This window comes from Eubalaena glacialis, chromosome 4, assembly GCF_028564815.1.
Source record: "Eubalaena glacialis isolate mEubGla1 chromosome 4, mEubGla1.1.hap2.+ XY, whole genome shotgun sequence".
NCBI classification, from domain to species: Eukaryota; Metazoa; Chordata; class Mammalia; order Artiodactyla; family Balaenidae; genus Eubalaena; species Eubalaena glacialis.
The window spans coordinates 31,669,154-31,692,944 of NC_083719.1; the positions used below are offsets into that span (position 1 = coordinate 31,669,154).

The following is a 23,791-nucleotide window of genomic DNA, read 5'->3' on the forward strand; positions in this document are numbered from 1 at the left end:
GAACCAGACTACCTGGACAGAGCTCTGTCTCTCAGGAGCTGCATGATTCGGGGCAGGTTACCTAATTTTACATGCTTCAGTTTCCTCATCTGTCAAATGGGGCTAATACTAATAACAATAACTACCTGGTATGGTTGTTAGTGGGATTATACAGCCCTTCAAAGAGGGTCGGGTACATGGGAGGTGTTATATAAATTCTAGCCATAATATTAATGGTTAGTATTACTTCCAATTTCTACATCAGGGAGAATCATTTTTAAGTGGGAAAGACCACAGCACCAACATGGGAGGTGTCTTCATGGTAACAGTTACTTGGTTCTGGGTGCCACCTGAGGTCTGATATAAGAAATCCCTTTCTCATAAAAAGAGCTATCCAACAACTTCTGGGCTGGTGGTAACGTAGATACTCTTTGTCACAGGTGGAGTTCAAGCCAAGGATGTGGAAGGCAGATTCCTGTGTAGAATGGAGGCGGGGCCTAGTTGACCTCTAGGGGCTCTGATCCTAAGGGTCTAGGATTCTGCTACCTTTGAGACTAGTAGCCTTGGGGACAGTCACATGGCCGGTCTCCTGGACATGGGTTTGTTATCAACTTGGAAGTGAAGAGTACAGTCTGTAAGACTTTTCTCCTCCAGCTCCGTGTAAAAGGACAAGCTCTGGTGTGACATCTAAGACTTTCAAAGACTCATGACTTTGAATTTCTTTATGGAGAGCTGCACACCTGAGAATGCCAACACAGAAGGGAACCTATTCTTAGATCTGGCTCAGTACAAACCCTCTAGCCAGGGGGGATACTTCATTCCTAAAAGAGGAGTAGAAATCTTTGGGGGGTGCGGGGGGGGAGGGAGATACATTGGTCAACATTGTTCCCTCCGGGTCCCCAAACCCAGGTTAACAATGAAGGGCCAGGACGCCAGGAGCCTCTGCCACGCTGCCAGGTGGGGCCGGGCCGGCACGAAGTCCCGCAGGCCAGCGACCTCGGCTCCCTCTGCGGGGTACTTCCTAGGGCCTTTGATGTTTCCCCAGGAAGTGGCGAGGGTTGCGTTTCCCTCAAGGTTTATTCCCTCTTGGTTTATTTATTGTATCTGCCTTATCGTCTCGCTGGCTTGAAGATCAGCACGCAGGTGTGCAACGGGACTTGAGTCCCCGGGTCTCCCCTCTAGCAGCGCCACCTGGAAACCCGGCAACAGGCGCATTTTACTGAGTTCTCGGGCAGCAAATCCGAAGGAGAAGGGGTCTTTTTCGGGCCAGCTAGCCGATCTGGGAACCCTGGTGTCAGAATCAGTGGCCAGGACTCCCCGTCGGCCTCCAGCCGCAGCCCGGCCGGCGCGCGCCCCCTCCCAGCCGGGTCTTCTCGGTCTGCCAGGGGGCTCGAGCTCGCTTCCTTCCCCACTCCCGCCCCCCCCGCCCCCCGCAAAGCCAGGCTTAACCCAGAGCTTCATCTCCTCCCCTGGAGGGTCTCAAGTTGCCTTCCTCTGCCGGGAGGGCATCACACTTCCCCGTGCCGGGCCCTAATCTCCACCCAGCGTTTCCAACAGAGTGGCAGGTTTCAGCTGTCCATCTGCGCGCCTTAAATCCCATTTATCTTCTTAGCGCCTCTGTCCTGGCCGGCCCCGCCCCCTCTTCCTCCTACGCACCCTCCCCCCCGCCCCCCACTGCAAATCACAGACCCTCTCCTCCTCCCTCTGCTGTCTCCCTTACTCCTAGTGCAGTGGACCAGCTAGAGCAACCTTTGGAGGTGTTGGGTAAAGTACCCGAGGAAGGTGGAAGCGACCCAGAGGGGCGCGGCCGGAGGAGAGTATACCAGGGGAGCGGGAGGCGCCGCAAGATTTCAGGATCAGGACCAAGGCAGAGGGTCCTGGACTCGCAGTCACCTAAATCCTGCCCTGCGTCTCTAGCGGTTGAAGTCGGCCCCTCCTAGCGCCCCAATCTAGGTCACCAGCCGGGAAGGGCTGCGCTGGGGGTCGCTAGAGGGGTGATGCGCGGGCTCTCTGCCCTAGAGGTGGGCGAAGAGTAAATTGTCTCAGGGCCTGCCCCTCTCACTTCCACTCGATTGTAATTCCATCCCCGGGTCGGTCGAGCCTCCCTCCCTCTCTCGCGCGGCCAGCCAGTCCCTCCCCGTCGGCTTCCCTCGCCGCCCCCATCCCCGCCCTCCCCGCCCCCACCCCGCCCGAAAAGCCCTGCTGCTCGAAGCCCGCTTCACTCCCGCACGCGGACCTCCCGGCTGCCGTCCTGCCTCCTTGGACTCCTCCGTGGTTCCTGGTCCAGCTCCCTCAGCCCTTCGCCTCCTCACCTCGGTTAGGGGATCCGCGAGGGCCGGGTCCCACGACGTATCTCAGGAGACGCCCTTTCCCTGTGCGCCCAGGACTTGGTGAAACTTCGCAGGCGCCCGCGGTGAAATGGATTTAACCCGAGGAGTCTTGCTCCGGCTCTTGCTCCTGGCTTCCAGCCTCGCACCCGGCGCTGTGCCGCTCAGAGCAGCTCTCAGAAAACCAGGTAATGCTCTCGGTGCTCCCGGGAGCATCACGTCCGGAGCGCCCAGGTCCCCGTCTCTAGCGAGGACCCAAAGCGGGCAACGCACCGCCTCTCTCACCCCTGACCAGCGGCACTGAACTGGGTTCTTCTCTGCCCAGAGCCGAGAAAGGACGCCAGCCTCGCCCTCCCCCTCCCAGCCCAGGCGGTTCCAGGGATATTTGTTTGTTAAAACAATGATCTATTTTCCAGACACAGTAGAGGTGGAGGGCTCTGTATTTGACCACAGAGAGCTGAGAGTTGGGGCAGCGATCATGCTGTCTCAATTACAAGGATTGCATCTGTGCAAGAAAAGTCAAACAGCTTCTCCTGTGTCTCTAAACAGCTTACTGAATTCATATTGTTCAGAGCCCAGCGATTTCCTGTTAAGTGTCTGAAGATTTGCCTTGTGTACCCTCTGCCCATCTCCAGTCCTTCCCACGCTCTATGTAGGGATGTGTCCTCTGCTGTTAGGATTCTCTTCCACTCTGGGGCCGTTTTCTCAGAAAGGAGCACCCAACGGGTTAATTTTTACCGTGTTTTGAGCTCCTGTCTTTGCTCTGCGATTTAAACAAAGATGTACAGCGTTGTGGGCTATTACAGTGAACTGCTGAGAACTCGAAACACACTAGCTTGCATTTTCTCTAGTTACACAGGTAGAAAGTCTTACTGTGTTTTTGCCTACTTTGGTTTGGCCTGTGTGGTGAGATTATTCAAAGTAGAACATTCTAAGCAAGAAAGTTCTAAACATTGTTTCTCGGATAATGATTTTTATTCCTCTTTGCTGAGACTATACTTAGAATTCTGAAAAATCTGTTTTTCTTCGTTTACTTTGCAAGCAGGGTTGTCTTATGGTAGTAATTACATCGTATGAACAATGGAAAACAATATAACTTTATTTGAATGCAGTCTGCAAAACTTTGCAGAAAGCACAGTTTGTCTTCACAAATAATGTTGCCATAAGAAAGAGACAAACAGGGGAAATTTATCAGAGGGCAAAGAAAATAATCTTGGCAGGTTCCCATATGGCTGCTTAAATATTTTCGCTGCTCCAGGATCTCTCCACTTGGAAATATGACTTGTTGCCTTTCTGCTCTGGAAGATGCCTTCACTCTTCAAGCTGTATCTATTATCACCTGCGCCTTGCTACCTGCCTTGAAATTTATAGTTGTTATTATAATCTGAAGCACACTTAAATTATGAGCTATTCTAATCCCACTGATCATTCACTTTGGAGAAAATAGCAGCAGTCCCAGGTGATATTATATTAAATTGTTTCTTTCCTACATGCACACAGACACACGTCTTCAAGGATTTCAATGAAGGGCTTCTTTCTAACTTTCCTCCTTAAGATACCCACACGTGATCATCTGCATTCTGTGGGTTTATTTACATAAAACCATCTAGTCACAATTTTTGAACAGTGCATAGTTATACCTGTAGTTCTTACGCATGAGCGGTGTATGTAGTGTTCTTTTAAGGATAGATTTCAATTTGTTTAAGCAGAATTTTTTTAAAAAGTATTTCACAAAAGCCTGCTGTGTAAAAACTGCTCATATGGTTCACCATATTTCCTTTCTTATTTTCTGTAGTTCCTCTCCTACAAATATTTCCTACCTGGTTCATCCGGGGTTTCATTCTGTTATTCATGCCATGAATATGCCATGTTGGTCTCTTTGGTTTTATTTGAAGCATAGATAGGGTTTTGATAGTGGAAACTCTACATTTTAAATATTTTAGCACATTAAATATATCAAATTTGAGGTAAAAGGAGTGTTTGACTAGGTTCAGCCTAGGAGAGTTTTTCATTACTTTATAATTTTATCCAGACACTGGCTTTCAGGTTGGAAGGCTGCTTAGATTAAAATGACAGCTACTTCATACACTTTGGGGGCAAATATCCTCCTGGGCTCATTTACAACCCTTGGAAAGATTAGTTTTTGATCCGGAGAATTGGTCCAGATTAAAGACTGAATGTGCCCCACTTGGCTCTGATGTGAACAGCAGCCAGCTGATTTATAATCTTCCCCAGACACCAGCAGATCCTGCAAGTATCCATACAGGAGTTTCTTTGTACCTTGTTTCCTCAATAGAAATTGATTTGTGTGCAGTGCTTTGTAGGTAGCATGGCTACCCCCTAAGGTGTACTGCAACAGTCCTGTTTTATTTGGATGACCCTGTCTTTCTCCCCACACTCCTAAATCTCCCTTTGACAAGTTCGGCTTTGTTGGAGAAGTCTTGGATTCAAAATCCACCTGAAAATTTCCCATCCCCATCTACTTCTGGTGAGAAAAAACCAAGCAGCAGCTTCAATTATGAGTCTCATTTGGGTCCAACATAGACAACCTTTCCCTCCACCCCAAGATAGCTACTCCTCTGTCACTGAGTGTTAATAAAGAAACCTCTGCATTTGCTGAGACTAACAAGAAAGAACAGTTCGCAAGTTAAGTCAAATTAAATAAGGAACATTAATTAATTGCTTTCTATACTGTCCTAAGAACTTGACACATACTGATTTATTTAATCAACCCAACAGGTCTGCGAGATGGGTACTATTATTACCCCTGTTTAACTGAAGAGGAAATTGTGGCTTAGAGAAATTAAATATCTCACCCAGGGTCACCCAACTAGTAAGAGCCTGAATGGGAATGCAGGCTCTGATATTCAGGAGCAGAAAGGAGTCCTTAGCAGCCCGGTTAGGAGAGGTGTGCAACTCCTCAGGGAGGGCGTCTTCCCCCTGGATGAAGGCGCGGGGTGGGGGGGGCCTCCCAAATTCGAATCACAGACCTGGCAGGAAGTGAAACACCCTATTGTACAGCTGGGCTGAGCGTGACCGAGGGACTTGCCCAAGATAACACCAGAAGCTGAGCTGGGACTAGTACGCAGGCCCCCTTGAGTGGTCTCCAGTTCTTCCCTTACCCAGAGTCTCAGCAGGACATGCAGAGAGGACTGTTGTGCCTCTGATGTAAGGCAGAGGGGAGGGAAAAGGAAATCCAGACACATCTGCTGGGACCAGCATGCGTCAAGCCACGTTTGTTCCCACAGGCAGATTGGTAACTTGCCGTGTTAGCTTAACTCTCTGGCACAGAGAGAGGGGCTGGAGGGCTGCGCGAGGGCCCTGCCTTTCCTCTGCCTTTCCGGCTGCCTGAGGTCCCAGGGTCAGTGGGACAAGGTCAGGTCAGGGTTCAGAATTCAAGGTTTTCCCCTGGAGGACTGGAGATCCGCAGTCATTTTCGGGGGGAGATGCAGAGGTCTGTCATCTTTTCCTTTCCACTTTTCCCTCAGCGTTTCTCTATCTGAAAAAGTGGACTAAAACAAAGATCCAGGGAAACTCAGAAAGAAAAAAAACCAGAAGCCTGGAGGAGCAGAGCAGAGTTAGCGCAAGGGCAATGTGCCTTGTGGTTGCTGGTGGGGAATACATGCGCCTCTAGGTGGTTTCTGCTGCTACTAGTGTGAGGCTGAATGGCTAAAGGGTCAAGCAAAGGTCAGGGGTCATCCTCTTCTACTTCCCCCACCCACCCGGGATAACCTGAAATTCACAAGAGACTGGTTATGTCCTCACTTAAAGCTCTCACCCAAGTCCCTTTCCCAAAGCATGTAATCTGGGGGGGCTCAGCTCTTCCGGATGTCACCCCTCCCTTTCCAACCAACCCTACTCCTCCGCAAGGCTGGTCCAGATTGTCTTGCTTCTTGATGAAAACTGGAGCGACAAACGCCCTAAGGGGGATTATATATATTTCTCCCCAGCACCTAACTACTAGTGTCCTATGCAGTTCTGGCACCATAGCAGAAATATTTCCCTCTGATCCTTCCTTCCATCAGCCCTCCTACCTTCCCATTTGTTTCCACATCATACCTCATCCCTATAAAGAAGCCCCTGCCTCTCTTTCTCTTTCCTTTGATTCTCTATGAGATAAAGGGACAGAGAGGTCACGGTCAGGAGTAAATGTGTGTAACATGAGGCAGTACTTTTTTCTCAGAATTCTTTCTCAGGGGAGAGTGACTTGACCAGAAAGGAATTGAGTGGTGTTTCTCTTTTTAGTTTTGTTTTTGTTTTTGCTTTTTGTTGCTTCCCTGAGCCCAGGGCTTTAATAACCTTAGAATTCTTTTGGGAGTAGTTGTCCATCTGTTCATGGGTTACTGTAGCTCAAAAGTGGTCCAGTGAACCAGAGCTAGATTTCTGGAAAACAGGGACTCAGGCGTCTGAGGTGGAGGTGGGGTCTCAACTCCTGCAGTGTTATCCTGGGGAGCTCCTGTCTTCTCCTACCTGACCCACTAGGCAAGCAGGACTGTATTTCTCCCGACGGACTAAATGAGTGACGTGATATCTTGATTGCAACAGAGAATCTTTTGAGCTGGTCAAGACCCTTCCTTGCCACTTGTTTTGGTCACAGCAAGTTGCAGGTATTAGAAGTGCACCTGCTATTTCAGGGATAAAAAAGGGAAAGGGTGAGGAGATACTGCAGAGACTAAATGGCAGTTTGTAGGAGAAACCCCCCAAACCCATCTTTGATTGCATTGGTTGTGAACCATCGTTTTGAAGAAGGACCCCAAAGTGTGCTTCAGCCTCCTGAAATGAGCTGGAAGACATTTGCTTCCTTGAAGAACCCCGATCTCATGGGATGGGGGTCTGGGCCTGGGGGCAGAGACTCAGGTGAAAATCAAATCAAACTGCTGCCAGCAGAGGGCGCAGTTTCCAGAGCTGGCACAGAGCGGTTCTTAGACTTCTGACCCAGGCGAGTCACTGCTGAAATTCGATGTGGATAAGAATTCTTGGAGTTCATCCCAGACATCTGCTTTTTAAAACAAGAACCTCAGGTCACTTGGTGCATGTGGTTCACAGTCCACACTTAGGGACGTGACGGAGGAGAACTTGGGCTCCTCCCATAGCCTCCCTGCCTCCACCCCAGGTACTCTCCGGTACCCCGACAGTCTCCACTTCGACAGCAAGCATCTGTATTTCAGCCAAAACAACCCCAGTGTTTAGACTCTCTGCCGGGTTTCCGAAGGTTGGATTCGGGACTTGAGGTCCTCTGAAGGCCCCTGAAGGACATCTCTTCTGGGCAGGTCCTCCTTCTACTCACCCCCTTTCCCAGTAACCCCGTCATTGAGAGATGGCTGCACACAGGGGGACACCCTTCGGTAGCATTAACAAGAAGCCAGGCTGTATATGACCAGCCCCTCCCCCTCATTTCCCCCAGGCCCATTCCACCCCTGCTCCCACGCAGCTCCTCCTTTCAGGCAGGTTTCTCCTGGCTGAGCCGGAAGGCTTGGGTGAAAGCACAGACTCTGCTATTCGACAAATTTGGGGTCAAGTTCTGACACTTTTTTATAAATTATTATTAGTTACTTGGTGACATAGGGCTAGTTATATTAGCTCTGTAAACCTGGGTTTCCTTGTCTGTAAAAATAGGATAAGGAAAGAACCTACCATTTAAGGATTAAATGAGGTAATACATACACCAAGGCATTAAAAAAGGATTAGAAGCCTGAAGCTTGAAGGCAATGTTTATGAAGTTGGGATTGTTTAATCTGGAAGGGGGTGTGGGTGGGAGAAGAATGTGTGTATTTCCAGGCATCAGAATAATTAACGTAGACACTTATGAGTTCATGTACTTTTATCCTTTCCTGTACATGTTAATGTATGATTGATAACATAATTTTAATTTTACTGAGTTGTACAATTTTTTAGATAAATTGACAAATCAGAAAGACTCTTTGGTCAACCACATGCCTTGATTTGGGGTTTGGAAATGTGGCTGTGAGGTTTGCGGTCTTGCTTGAGTAGATTCTTTTGAGAAACAGTATCCCCAAGGGTGACGGACAATTTTTGTCTGGTAATTGTCATGTGGAGGTTTTGTAGGGTGTTGGCGGTGAGGAGCAGCTGTTCCTGAAAGAGAATTTTCCAGACTGACATGTGACTGGGAGTCTGGGAAAATCTCCACGAAGCTAGAGAGCTAAGAAATGGTCAGGGTCTGCTCATTGATCATCAGTTTGGAGTAATTTATGAGCCACTACCAGTGACCTAGAAAGATAGAGACTGGGCTCCGATGGCTCTTCCTTTTCTTATTAATGATTCGTGCACTTCCAGAGCTGTAACAAAACCCCACTTACCCCAGATAACCCCACCAGCTTATTTTAAGAATCAAAGGAAATAAAGCAGACTAGTGCTTTGAAAGAACTGAAGTGTTACACAAAGATGGGATGTTACTATCTAATAATACTCACACTAATTATTATTACCTTAACCAACCAGACCAACCAAGGACACACTTTCTGAAGCTTTGATCTCTTTTCCAGTCTCTTCCTCCCCATCCCCCTAAAGACACTTAAAGATTCTTTCTTTGTCTGACTCTGCAAATCCTGAGCAATTTAAATCTTAACACTTGTGTTTGCTGACAGGGCACCCAAAATCCCGAATCAGATTTAATGCAGTGTTAATGCTATTTATTTTTCTTGATGCAACAAGTTTATATTAGCCAGTTAATGGTTTACATTGTGCAAAAGGAGTTGTATCAGCAGGCAATTTTCTGTAACATCTGGGCAGTTGGAAACATAATACTTAAATACAACCTGAGTTTAAAGCCTTCCGTGGACAGATGGCTAATTTTATTGATCTAATCTTACACTTAGGAATAGGTCCCATGATCCTTTGCTGGTAATTCTTAGAGTGAGCAGAGACGTAAATAAACTGGATGACGGCTGTGAATTAGACTCTTGTTTGCTTGTAATTTATTTTTTAAATACTTCAGTATAAACAGTCATGGTGTGAATTACTTTAATCTCTACCCTAAGGGTGCTTAATTAACATTTGAAGTAATCCAGGATAGAAGGTACCACTCTGGCATAAGAGTTTACATCTTTTTTTAATGTCTTGGTGGCTGTGTCATACCAGTGGTTAAATATTTTGAATTCACCTCTGTGCTGGCCAGGAGTCTACACTCCAGGGCTGGTTAGTTACCACTTGAAGAACTTTACTATGATGTCTACTCTCAAAGGTGGCTGGGAAGATATTTCAAGTGATGCTATCAAAAATCCAGGCTAGAGGGTTTGTTAATTAGCACAAACAAATTATGCTAGAAATAATGTTTTCATTGGTGAAATATGTGATTGGCTAGAAAGATTGTACATGCCCCTCTATTTTTGCATGGACAAAGAGTAACAATTCAGCAAGCCCAACAATCAAGCTGCTTTGGCATTGGGCCAGAGCTCCATTCAATCCTGTATCTTTCTCACTTAACAGTAGATTCCTTTGCCTGATCACTCTGGATGATTTGCTGATCCTGCCATTAGAACACTGATGCATCTGCCTCAGCAAGGTGCTTGCAGCTGTAACAAACAACTCTAAATCTCAGTGGCTTGACATAAGATTTATTTTTCATTTACTCCAAGTCCAAAGTGAACGTTTCTTGTTGGGCAGCTCTCCTGGGCTGCCCTTCTCCAAAGGGTGACTTGAAAACCTGAGTCACTCTATCTTTAATACCTTCATCTTGTAATGCCACCATCTATATTTTTTTATTTTAATTTTTAAATGTTTTTTATTATTTTATTATTTTATTTTTGGCTGCGTTGGGTCTTTGTTGCTGCGTGCAGGCTTCCTCTAGTTGCAGCGAGCGGGGGCTACTCTTCATTGCGGTGCGCGGGCTTCTCATTGTGGTGGCTTCTCTTGTCATGGAGCACGGTCTCTAGGCACGCGGGCTTCAGTAGTTGGAGCATGTGGACTCAGTAGTTGTGGCACACAGGCTCAGTAGTTGTGGCTCGCAGGCTCTAGAGCACAGGCTCAGTAGTTGTGGTGCACAGGCTTAGTTGCATGGGCTTAGATCTTCCCAGACCAGGGATCAAACCCATGTCCCCTGCATTGGCAGGCTGATTCTTAACCACTGAGCCACCAGGGAAGTTCTCACCATCTTTAAAATGGGCCTCCAAGGTGTCATGGAAAGTAAAAAGAAAGAAGGCTTGTGTGGGAGATGTTTATGTGTCAGGCCAGAACGCGGTCACAGGGCCTCAACCTAACTGTAAGGAGGTCGGGAAATGTAGTTCAGCTGTGTACACAGCAAGACAATGACCAGATGTGGTGGATTGTCTCTCATGCAGTGCTTTGGAGTTCCTAAAAGAACAAACAGGGATGTTAAAAGAGTAAGTTATTTGAGAATTTTTGCAACTTCCTTTTTGCCCATGAATTGTTCGTATATGTGGCAGAATTTGGCCTAGAATTTGCTTTCATTGTAGTGTACAACGTGGCTGAAAAGCAGATAGTTACCACCTATCTTGACTTGTTGGAGGCTACCATGATTTAATAAAAGATCCTAAAAACCAGGCAGCCAAATTGACTTATATCAGTTTGCAGTAGGGTCCAAAAATAGGTATATGTTTACGTGACTACATGCTGTTTGTTGCTACATATTTCCTACATTTTACAAAAAGTAAAATAAATCCCTTTTAAAAGGTAAAATAACCACTCAGTGGGTTAGAGTGAATTTCTAAGGAACGTCAACTAGAACTCCAGTTTTTACCACAGTTTTCTAGAAGCTCCTTCTATTTGTATCCCATAACAAAAATGACTGTTCATGGTAGAATAATTTTTTCAGTGAGAGATGCATCTTAAAATATAAAAATAATTTTTTAGACACCACAGCCTGCTTTGATGGGGATGAAGATGATCCCCCAAAAATAAATTGATATGTTTTGTTGAACCACTGCACTTTTCAAAGCACTTTTAGAGAAATGATCTCGTTTGACCTTGTAACCCTTGCCCCACTGGGAAGACAAGAGCTGATGACTTAGCAAAGAGGAAACAGGCACAGCCAGGACATGAACCCAGGTTGTCAACCCATAACCCCTGATGCTTCCCATCAATCCAGAGGTTTTCTTGCAGCTGATGGATAAGAGCGTGATCACTGTGATGGCCCTGAGTCTAGCTCTGCAGCCAGGAGGGACCTGGCCAACAAGACTCGCCCGCGTTTTACTTGCAGAGGCTCCATGCGTGTCATAGGACACTCTGTAGAATGAACTGGTACTGCTTTCATTCATACTCCTGACTGGTTGGTGTGTGTTTTGCAGAATACGTGATGACTGAGGGGCTGTTTGCAAATGAGAAGCAGCTGTAGTGGCTGGAGGAAAGCTCCAGAATCCTCCCAGTGTCTCCTATAGGAGATCCTTTTGGGGTCTCAGGGACACACCCAGGACACTCAGCCTGGCTTTGTTGTTCCTCCCAGCTTCCCATTCCTCCACCATTTAGCCATCTTCTTTAGTGGAAATGATATTTGCTACACCTTCAATGTGAGTATTTCAAGGTTTATCATTCAAGTCTCAAGGCTTTCCGGTAGTTTCTTCAATATCTTTTTGATGTTCTAGGAGTTCCTAATAGCTGTAGTTAAACAAGTAAATCATTAGGTTGGAAAAAGAAGCCTTCCTTTGATAGCTGTTTTAGAGTAATTGATGGGCTTTGGCCACAACCTACACACATAACACACATCCCTGCTGCTTGGAGGAATTGTAACAAGAATCCAATCAAAGAGACATGGGTTTGAATCCTAGTTTTAAAATTTATGGCTGCCTGATCCCAGACAGAGTATTTAATCTCTTTATACCTTAGATTTCTACCTGAAATTTAAGGCTCATGATACCTACCACAAGGGTTTTATCTGATAAATCAGTGAAATAATATGATGACTAGAAATGCAGCTAGGAAAGTACTTAAACATTTGGTACATAATGGGCACTCCAAAGTTAGTCCATATTAACTAGGTTCTTTTTGATTTATAGAGTTTATGTAGTGGTAGAGATGGTAGTTTTCCCCTATTTGATATAACCCCAAATATTGACAACATTGACACAAATGTATAATTGAGCATAGGCTCCCATGAAAATGGAATTGAAAGGAATTTCATTTCCTTAATCTCATATTCTAGATTCTTCACGTTTATATCATCAAATGATGACTTTTGGTGTCTAGATCAGCCATAAGGTTCATTTTATTGATAAAAGATCTGGAACCAGCATAGAGTTTAATAAAAATAGCTCACATCCTTTTTGGGCTTTGTATAAAACCAAGAAGAAAGATCCTGTATCAAGATTATATATAGCTACTAGAGTAGTGATAGATTTTCATGTATCAGCTATATGGCTCTGTACTCCAAAAGAGGTTATTTGCAGTTAGAATATAAAGAAAATTTTCCTTAGCTACCTTCTTTACTGTGGTATTAAGATAACAAGTGTAAAAGATGCTGTTTCTATGATATCTGCTCTCTCCCCATTTTGAGTCAACCATACTCTCTGCCAGAATACTCTTTCTAAAATGCAGTTCTAATCCTGTCACTCTTGGGTTTAATATTCTTTCTGGCTGTCTACTGCCTTCTAAATTCTAAAGCTGAGCATCCAAGGTCTATTACAGTATGGCCTCCACTTCCTTTTCCTGTCTTCTCACTGAATACATAATCTGTATTCCAACCAAGCTCGATTATTTGCTCTTCCATAGTCCTCCTCTTTGCTTCCCAGTGGTGGACCTGTCCAGTTGATCCATCCCCTTGGAACATCTTTCCCTCGTCTCTGCCCAAGGAAACGCAGTGACCCTTCCAAGCATGGCTCAGTGCCGTTCTGTGAGGTCTACACGTACCCTCCCAGCCAGAAGCCCTTTCGCTTTTCTTCCATTTTGTCTTGTATTATGTTTTTGATGTACTGACCCATGCCTTGTCTTAGATTTGTAACTCTGTGAAGGAAAGCACTATGATGTCTTCACCTGTGTGTCCCCTCCATCGCCTGCTGGAGTGTCTTGCATGCAGTTGGTCTTTCCCAGACAGCTATGCGGTGGAAAACGATGGCCTCGTTTGGGGCAAATACTTTTTAACATGGTGTGATTAATTTGATCGTGTTCCCAGATCCCAAATTCACTTCCTTCCTCCCTCATGATACAGAAAAGGTGTCATTTCTCTGTGCCAACATTTTTTCTCAACCTGAGCAGACATTTGAAAACCCACACTGCAGTGTGATTTAGAGAAGGAGATGGCCCAGGAGTCAGTCTGTAGCAGTATATAATTTAAATCCTACCTCCATGCTGCCAGAGGCTATTGGAATTGTGGGTTTTTAAGGAGCGTCTGATCAAGTCCATACTGTTAAATATGTCATTTTCAATACCCGAAGAAGAGGTAGAGTTTGAAGTAACATGTGGGGCTGCCTTAGACCTGCTTTTTATCATGTTTTGGGAGGTTAAGAAGCAAAGGCAATAATGCTGTTTACTCAGACATCAAAAGATAGCGGGGGAGGACGAGTTAAAACAGTCCAGTGTTCAGTTCCCCTCCTTCTTCCACTTGTCTTTGAAACCAAAGGAACGTGAGACGTGTGTGGGAATGGCATTGGTGGTATGATAGCAAATGTCAGGTTGCAGGGGAAGGGATAAAGCCAGTCCATCTCTCATAACGAGATCTGACTGTGAGGTTGGGAGGAAAACGGTACTCAGCAGTCTTCTTCAGTTTTATTGTGCTGACCCTGGCTTACTTACGAAGATCAATTCTGTAATCCCTGGAAAGTAAAGCAGCCAAAAGCTAGAGTGTTTGCAAAGGTTTTTCTGGTCTTTGTTTTGTAAGGACTGTCATACCTGATAAGATGAATGCTCCTGGGTGGCCCAATTGAAAGCAACCAATTGATTGACCCATTCACCGATTAATTTCTTGATATATACATACACATACATACATATATATATATATATATATATATATATAAAATAAGCTGCATTGTAGTAGAATTAAAAATGAACAAAGTAAATGATATGATGCTGAAGTATTTAAGGGCAAGTAATGTCTGAAATTTACTTTGAAATACATCAAAAATCAGATTCACTGATGGAGACAGGGATAGATTGTTGATATATGTGTGATAAAAGAAGTATAGTAAAACGTTTATGGTAGCATCCATGTGGTGATTATACACATGTTCATTCTAAAACTCTTTCACTTTTCTGTAGTGTTTGATTATTTTCATAATAAAGTGATGGAAAAGATGAACTAAGTATTAAGGAAACAAATGAAATGACTACAAAGTTTTTCCCACACAGAGTGAGGTTCCAACATGCTCTGCTCTGCACCCAAATAATGATGGGTTTTCTACTTTCTTCCTGCTCTTCCCTCCACATTTCCTCTCTGCTCTTCTCTGCCCTGCTCCTTGCTGCCTGGGGCTGGCCTTACTGCATCACTCAGGCTGCTTTGCCCTTTGGCTTTTTTGGGTTCAGCTAACGAGAGGCATCGGAAGGAGATCAGAGGAGAGTAGGGGAGAGACTCTGGTGTACGTCTTCCCTGATTCCACCCTGCTTTGGTACTGCTTTGCTGGCAGCAGTTGCATTTCTCTAAAACTGCATCTCCTGGCTGTCCTTGGCTTCCAGCTCTGGCTGGCGCCAGGAACAGTATTTTCTCCTCTTGTACTTTCTGCCCTGGGTACCGGCAGCATTTCACTGCTGCTGGTCTCTGGGTGCATCAACAGCCCTAGTTGTTTCTCAGAGCTGTTCACACCTCTGTAAGATATCTTTTAATTACAATCTTTTTAGATTAAGTAAATTCTTCTTCCTGCTGGGACCCTAATTGCTACCTTTGGTACCACTGCTTTGTGATATATGCTCTGTTTCTACTATTTTCCTCCTTAGGTGTAACCATGAGGTTTTGATTTGTGTTTAGCTTGCATTCAGAACTCTCTGAGGATCAGGTCTGATTTAGCTTAAGGATGTCTGCTGTAAATTCATGAAGTAACTGCAAGAGCAATAGAAACCTTGATCTTTTGAGAATGAGCTTGTCCTCTGGGCCCAAATCTGCTGGCTTCTTGGCTAAGAGCACATTGAGATTGACCTATTCATTGCTGTGTGGTGTTGAGAAATGATTGCAGTGATGTCCAGGGTTCTTAATAGAAATTCTAGGAACTCAGAGGTTTCTGGAACACGTATGAAATGAATGGAAGATAATTCTTCATCTCTTGAGAAAGCCCCCTGAACCCAAATTAACCTCTTACAACTCCAGGGAATTTGACCTAAAGGGGAAGACCACGGCGAGCTTGGACTTTCTCCCACTTCTGTTAGGTTTGTTGCTAGTTTTTATGATAATGATATTTTTTTCAACTCTGTTCTGATTTCTTGGCTATAAATATCTTGCACCTGATACTCTACAGATCAATGCTTATTATTCAAACTTTAAAGAATTAATTAGGTAACACCTATTGTCTTCATTTGGATTTCCCAGGAACAGACCATAGGATAAAGATTTGAATTAAAATAAGTTATATGAAAGGTAAAACAAAACAAAACAGAACAAAAAAAAAAAAAAAAAGGAGAGTGGGGAAGTGAGACAGGGAGTCCACTGAAAAGGCAGTCAATGAAGGTTTTCTCATCAATCGAGTTAACACTGTGATGATTAGAGCTTATACTTATGGGAGAAACTCTAGAAGATGGTAGAGAACACATGGCGCAGAGTTTTCCTACCTCAGGGGTGAGAGACCTGGGGTATTTACATCAATTCCATCTGTCACCAGGGGAGGGCTGCTTCGGGGATGGGTGTTAATTTCCCGACACTTCTGGCCTGCCAGGCTTATGGGTAGAGCAGTTTTCTATGTCTTCTGAGAAAATTCTTAGGCCAAAAGGTGCAAAGATTGGTAGCTAGAAGTGGGCTGGCCAGCTTTGAAGTGGTGAAGGCTGAGGGATTATGGTGGGTACTAACAGTTCTTCTACGCCCATAATTGACTAATTATATTTGGAAACTCAAGACTGAATGTCATTTACCATTTTGATGGACAACCTTGCCCCCTCCCCTGCCCCCACAAGGAGTTTATATATTATGAGAAGAAGGGGAAAGATGTTTGGATACTCCAAGGAATTCGAGTTCTTAGTCTCAACCTATATCAAGATTTTCAGGGGAAAAAATTTATATTGCAGTACAAAATAGACTTTTGATTAAACCAGTTCTCCAATTGGAGATATTCAGGAAGGGTGACTGTTTGGGTTTTAGATTCAAGAACTACCATCACCACCAACCACCCTCTACCCACCCAAAAAAAAGCTTTATTCATTTGTGCTAATTGAGAAGGCCAGTAGAAATTGGAGTCTTCATTGCTTATGGTTATGCTGTGTTATTTAGAACTTGAGTTTAGGTTGTTGATTGTTACAGTGGGGAAGAACCCACATTTACATTTAAAGGCATGCCTTATGCCTTCACAAAGCAATAGTGACAGCTAACATTTATTCAGTGCTTGCTATGTGCCAGGCACTGGTAACAGCACAGCCTCCTAAGGCTGGCATCATAGAATCCAAGAATTTTAGCACAAGAAGGGACCTTAGGGGTAGCTGTCTAAACCTATATGTCTTAGTGAAGGTAAGTCACTTGCCTGGGATCATGCATCTTGTTAGTAGCAGAATCAGCACCAGGACCCAAGCCTTCTGACCCCTGATCTAGTGCTCTGTCTACTAGACCCACCACCCCTATGACCATGGGGTAGGTAGAGACTCATGTTCTATTTTCATTGACTATCTCTTTCTTTTTGAACTTGGTCTTGCTTCTATGTTTAGAGGTAATGAACCCTTAGCCCAGGCTCCTGTGACAGTGCCATGCCTGGAGAAACAAATGATCTGTGAAAAGGCAGCCCAAGCTACCTTCTCAGCTCAGCTCCTTGTTTGCTCCAAAATACAGGGTCTGTGAGAAGCACCATCTTCTAAGCCACAGAGACCCACAGATAGACAGACAGTGGTATTAGGGCAGAGAAAAGAGTACATTTGTATAGGATCAAAATTCCCATCTGAAATTATTTCCACAGCATGATTTTAAGTGAATCCTTCTAGGAGGCACCCTTGAAGGGGAAATTGAGGGGAAATTTGTGTCATAAGACAGTGTCAGTGGCTTAGTTAATCACTTGGCTTGCTTCTCATTGTTGGGGATAACCTTGAGGAATTAATCCACTATGGCAAAGTTCCAGGACATTTTTTAAAAACACAATTACAGTCATACTTTGTCAAGACTGACTTGTACAGAATTGATCCTTTAGAGCTGAGGTTAGCAAACATTTTCTGAAAAGGGCCAGATAATGAATATGTTATTTATTTCATTTTTATTTATTGGGTCTGTATTGCAACTACTCAGCTCTGCCATTGTAAAGCAAAAATAGCCAAGGGCAATATGTAAATAAATTTACATATGTTTATGTAAATTATGTAAATAAGGCTGTTTCAATACAACTTTATTTACAAAACAGGCAGAGGGCCACATTTTGCCAGAAACCTAGTCAGCCTAAGCCTTCAGATAGTGCACATCACCAGGCCTGCTGCTTTCTTTTGTTTGCTGCCTCTATGGTGTCTGTATTCATTATTAACATTATTGATAACCTTTATTTTTCCTTATGAAAGTTTATTGTGTCCTGGCAAATAGCTTGATTCAATTCCCAAACACAACAAAGATGGGGGTGCTACAGCAAATCCAGGGGAGTTAGCCTTAGACAGATGTGAGGTCATCCCTCAAGCTCTCCATTTGATGTAGGTAATGGGCCATATATGGCTATGTCCAAAATACACACACATAGAAAGCATTGTAGACTTGACCCATATCCTAGAACCCCCATTCTGCTCATATTTTAAAGTAATGACAATAACTCTGTCTTAAAGGAAAAATAAGGGAGTTCCCTGGCAGTCCAGTGGTTAAGACTCCTCGCTTCCACCTCAAGGGGTACCGGTTCGATCCCTGGTCAGGGAGCTAAGATTCCCACATGCCTCGAAGTTGTTATCAAGAGTAACTATTCTCATGTAATTACGGTAGAAACTCTCCTATCTGCTCCAATTTGGATTGGTCAGTTAATTGGAAGAGTCAGTTAAGGGGACAATTTAAATATAGATACATTTTATTTTCAGTTGAGAGATAGTAGTGGGAGATTTATTTGACAATGCTTGGATGTAAGGATAATGCTTCTTCTTCTTCTTTTTTTTTTTTTTAGCATGGGCCCACTGATTGGAGTTCTTAGTAATCCTTAAAGCATAAACTGCAACAATAGGGCATTATCTGAGTATAGCAAGCTTCCAGATTTTTCAGTCTTTTCGAGTAGCTGCAGTTGTTGCTTAGAAAACACCTTTATTGAGTTATCCCAAAGCAGTCAACCTGGTTTTTACAGAAACGATTTTTTCTTGTTATATTTGTATTTCATCCATTTACAGAATGGAAGGTCATGTAATTAAAATAACAACCAGGAACAATGCAACTGACCCTTGGTAAGCATACTACTCAGCTGTGGGGGGAGTGGATGCCCAAGGGCCATACAGAGAGTGGAGCCCTGCCAGTGCAAGCCTTCCAGGGGCCCTGGGGCCATCAGTATCAAGGACACTTGAGAGGGAATCTAGGATGTTGGTTAATACAGGAAGTAAATAGGACTTTCTTTTGCTCACAGTACTTTAAAAAGTTGTTACATTTGGGTTTGTTAAGACAAGTTTCCTGCCCACTTGTTCAAACTCATATTTTGCACAATTAATTTCTTCTCAGTAGTCTGTACACAAGTTTCTGCCAAACCCTGATGAAATTGTCAACTAACTTGGCCTTGGTGGAGTTCAAATCAATGAAATGCTTTTCAGTGAGTTGAGTACCCTTCGTCCGTGAACCTGTGTCTTCTCTAATGACACATGTATGTAAAAAAAAAAAAAATACAGTGATTAGTAAACTATTTCAGAATTAGAAAACCTTATAGACTCATATAGCTTTACTACATGCCAAGTATTATTTCAAGTGCTTAGAAATAATATACTTTTATTCCTCTTAACATCCCTTAGATGTAGGTCTTATCTCATGACCATCTTGCAGACGAAGAAACTGAGGCAGAAATTTGAGTGACAGAGCTGGGCTTCAAGCAAGCCCGGCTGGGCTTTCTTCTTAGTCATTTCTTTCTGCCTCTCCAGGGCTGAAGTTGCCTGCAGAGGATGGGTTGGAAACTTGACCCAAATGAGTACTCTGACAGTCAAATCTTATACATCTTATAGTTCTCTCCAATAAGCACAAATGATGGGTTCTCAGCCAAGTGTATCATGAGGTATCAGCCCAGGGGCGGGGTGTAAGGTAAGCACAACTTCCCAAATCTCCAGTTCCGCAAGGAAGACACATTTGACTTGGTGGCCAAGTCAAGAGGAGGTCCTGCCAGGTCATGAGAAGCCCTGAGTAGGAGCTGACAAAGCCTCTTTAATCCTCAGCCAAAGACCCTGAAACTCCAGCATACTTAGCTTTTATGGATATAAAATTGCCATTAGAAAGCCAGATCACTGGACTGAGTATCTGAGTGCAGGGTACTGTGCCACCAGCACCATCTTGCTATGCTTGACCCAAATTTATAAAATCGTGAGCAGGCATCACTCCTGAACAGTAACTTAGCACCTATGAAATGATGACCAACATATGAACATGCTCAGACAGTCAGGTCTGATCTAAATAGACCAAGAAGGGGTTGAACACAGCAGGCCTGGCCAGAGCCTACCACAGAGATCAGGCAAATTAAGGACTCCACCAATATATTAAGTGGTTTTCGTTGCCGTCAGACAAGAAGTATCTATGAAGGCAACGATAGAAATGTAGGAGACTGACAGATTATGATGATAGTTCTTATGTGTATGGTGTTCAGAGTTGGCAAAGCTCTTGTCTATATCATTAGCATTGCTACTGGTGATAGATTTTGGAGCCAGATAGAGCTATTTTACAATCCTGCCTCTTCTTAGACTTGTGACTTTAGGTCAAGATCCTTAATTTTTCTGAAGGTCAGTTTTTGTTTCATGTGTGAAATGTGAATAAATCCTTTACCTTTTGGAGTTTCATGAGTTAAAGCCTATAATGCCTATGGAGTGCCTAGCACAGAGCCTCGTTTGTAGTAGGTTTAATGATCTCCTTTACACATCTCTTTACACAGAAAGAGTCACAGGAGTGGCAGAACCTGACCCTACATCTTCTGATTCTTAGATCAGTCGTCCTTGTCCTTTATCACATGTTCTCTAGAGGCAGGCACATTTCTGTTTAACGAACTGTAAGGCAAAGGATCGATCCAGTCAGAATGGGCACCCAACTGATCAGAAGAAAATGAATCAGTGCTCTGAGTTGAGACACAGAAGTGAGTATCATTCACTTCTGTGAGCGATGACAAATGAACGTGCTTTTGCCAATCACTTACTCATGATTACATATTCATTTATTTATTCAACAATTGTTTATTTAACAAGGACCACATGCCAGGTATTGTGCTAACTGCTGGGAATAAAGTAAATAAGAAATATAATCATTTCTCTAAAACTCATTAACGCTCTGCAGAATTCCAAAGGTATAATGATTCCTGTCGCAAATAGAAATTACTTAGTCTGTAATTTAACTATATTGATTTAAATCATCTGATTACAGATTACAGAACTAATTATAAAGCTGAAAGATACATTATGAACTTCTTTTTCAGTATAATTTCTTAATATATACCATTATTAATTTATTTTTACATAAATGGGAATTCAGTGCACACGTTAGATGGTCTAGAGATTTAAAAAGAAACTGTTAAAGATAAAAGGTCTCAAATATATGGTAAGGATGTTTTATTGTATTACTCAATTTTCTTGACATCTTCTAGGACTTTTAGTATATTTAGTAAAATAGGGTATGAAAGAAAGACGGTCATTTTGAAAATTGGAAAATGAAAAAAACATATTGCTGGGAAAGAAAGGACCTCCACTTTAATATTATTTATTTTCATCTTCTGGTCAAATAGAAAGCCCTTATTTTGCAATTGAACTTTAACTAGGAAAACTAAATAATTTCATAAAATTTTATCAAAGAGTCTGATTGAGGAGTCCATATTTAAGGTTGAGAGTGGAGTTTTCAATTCCTGAGACTTTGGTCCACAAGTTGAGAAAATATAGGGCTCCTATCAATTCTTGGAGAGAAGTGGTAGTTTTTGGTTACAGAATAAAGCTTAGGGCAACCTAAATGCTAATTTTTCATGTGGTAAAACATTCTCAACTATAAGAAGGAAAAAGATGACAAGCATTTGCTTTATTTTCCTTACAAGTTACATAATTCAGTTGTCTAGACAATATTACATTAACCACATTGTTGAGTAACCCCTCCTCTGGTTGTGTAGACCAGATGTGTGTTATTTCTTCAATACTGGGGCGGTTTTAAGGGGTAGGAAGAGTACTGGGTTATAAACCAAGAGCCCTGAGTACAAGCCATCCCATCATTATGTCCTATAATTGGGTCCATGATCACCACACATTATTATGAGGGAAATACTAGGGAAACCCTTTGTTGCTTACCCGTTGTTAACCCCCAATTCCTGCCTTCTGTGGAGAGGGGGCATAGGAAGGCTTCTTTTGATGGTACTGTATAAAGTAGAATGTCTTTAAACTCATGTCTTATACCAAACCAGCCTCTCCAAGATCCACTCTTCCTCTAGACTTGCCTTTTTCTTTTAAGATACCATCTTCCAGTTTTCCCAGCTTGAATCCCAGGAGTCATCTTTAAGTCCTTTTCTCTTCTCCCCTACTTGCTGATTCGTCTTCCTTGGAAATTGCTCTTTTTTTAATTTTTAATTTTTTTTTTATTTTTATTTTTTGGAAATTGCTCTTTTATTTCCCTCCCTCCACATTCCAGTTTCTAGATCTTAGTTCAAACTCTTCTTACTTGAGGCTTACCATAGACTCCTAACTAACCTGCCTTCAGTCATTCTGTCTCCTTGCCATCTGTATTAGTCAGGCTGAGCTAGGTTATGCTACAGTGACAAACAATTAGAAAATCTCAGTGGCTTAAAACAAAATTTACCTGTGGTTTATGTTACCTGGTTATCATAGATTCTAGGGGTTGACTTCCATTGCCTCTTCACTCAATGACCCAAGCTCCACTCTTTAGAATTTCATCAGTTTGCCAAGGAGAAGGGGGTGCTGGGTGATCTTACTCTGACAATTAAATGTTCTGTCCCAGAAGTGACACACTAACTTCCACTCACAGCCATTGGCCAGAACTAGTCACATGGCAGACATGTGGAGTCCACTCATGTGCTTGCAACAAGTGGAGAAATGGATATTGGGGAGCACTAGGGGGCTGCACTGTTCCATCCTACAGTGAAGGCCAGAATCCTCCACTAAAGACCAAGTCCTCCAATGAAGGCCATTGGAGTTTCTGCAAAGCACCCCTTTACCTAAAACCTTTCAGCCATTCCCACTCTATCAGATGGAATTCATGGATCTCTAACAGGTATTGAATAACCAATAGTTCTCAAGCCTTTGCTATGTCAGGTACCCTGCTATGTTCTTTAATCCATTATCTTATCTATCTCTTACAACAAATATTCAAAGTAGGCTTTATTATCCCCGTATGACAGATGAAGAAACTGAGCCTTAAAGAATGTCCTAGTTTGGGTTTCTCCAGAATCAGACCACGTGGCAAGGACTTGGACACCAGAAAGCCCAGTGAGGGAGGGGGGTTGTGATAACAGCAAGAGAGGCGTGTCAATAATGGGACAATGAGTGGGTTACCACAGGGGGCAGCTGCAGACCCTCTGAGAGACTGCAGAACAGGGCTCTACACTGCGGGCCAAGGAACTCCTATACGTCATTGCTTGAGGGCTGCTCTTGAGATGTGAACTCCCCAGCACCTTTGCCCTACCCTACCCGCAAGCCAAGCACATGCTGTCAGCCTTCTGCAGAGGCAAGCAGGTTGCCAATTTTCTTGAACAGTGTTGATTCCCTGAGGGGATATGGGCATTGGCAGCTTCTGCTACAGAGAGGTGAAGCTACTTGCCCAAGGAATACAGTGAATAAGATTTAAATCCAAATACTCTTGTCCCACACTGTCCACACGGACCTCTCACTATTTACTAACACTGAAGGTGGATCCGGGCTCCAGCCAAAAATGTATCACTGACCACTCTCCAAGCCCTCCTGTCCTTTTTCTTTCTATCCCTGGGTTCATACCATTTCTTTCTTTTTTTTAAATTTATTTATTATTTATTTATTATTTATTTTTGGCTGTGTTGGGTATTCGTTTCTGTGCGAGGGCTTTCTCTAGTTGTGGCAAGCGGGGGCCACTCCTCATCGTGATGCGCGGGCCTCTCACTATCGCAGCCTCTCTTGTTGCAGAGCACCGGCTCCAGACGCGCAGGCTCAGTAGTTGTGGCTCACGGGCCTAGTTGCTCCGCGGCATGTGGGATCCTCCCAGACCAGGGCTCGAACCCGTGTCCCCTGCATTGGCAGGCAGATTCTCAACCACTGCGCCACCAGGGAAGCCCTCTCTTTTTTTTTTTTTTTTTTTTTTTAAT

General features: G+C 43.7%; 1 protein-coding gene across 1 annotated transcript in view; it reads left to right on the forward strand.

Annotated features, from left to right (window-relative positions):
* The first annotated feature begins 2,176 nt into the window (after positions 1–2,176).
* Positions 2,177–23,791, forward strand: part of EGFLAM (EGF like, fibronectin type III and laminin G domains) — a 175,327-nt gene continuing 153,712 nt past the window's right edge. Inside the window, exon 1 of the mRNA XM_061187729.1 lies at positions 2,177–2,494. Within this exon, the coding sequence (XP_061043712.1) occupies positions 2,398–2,494 (97 nt within the window). The 5' untranslated portion in view covers positions 2,177–2,397. The remainder of the gene's footprint in view (positions 2,495–23,791) is intronic.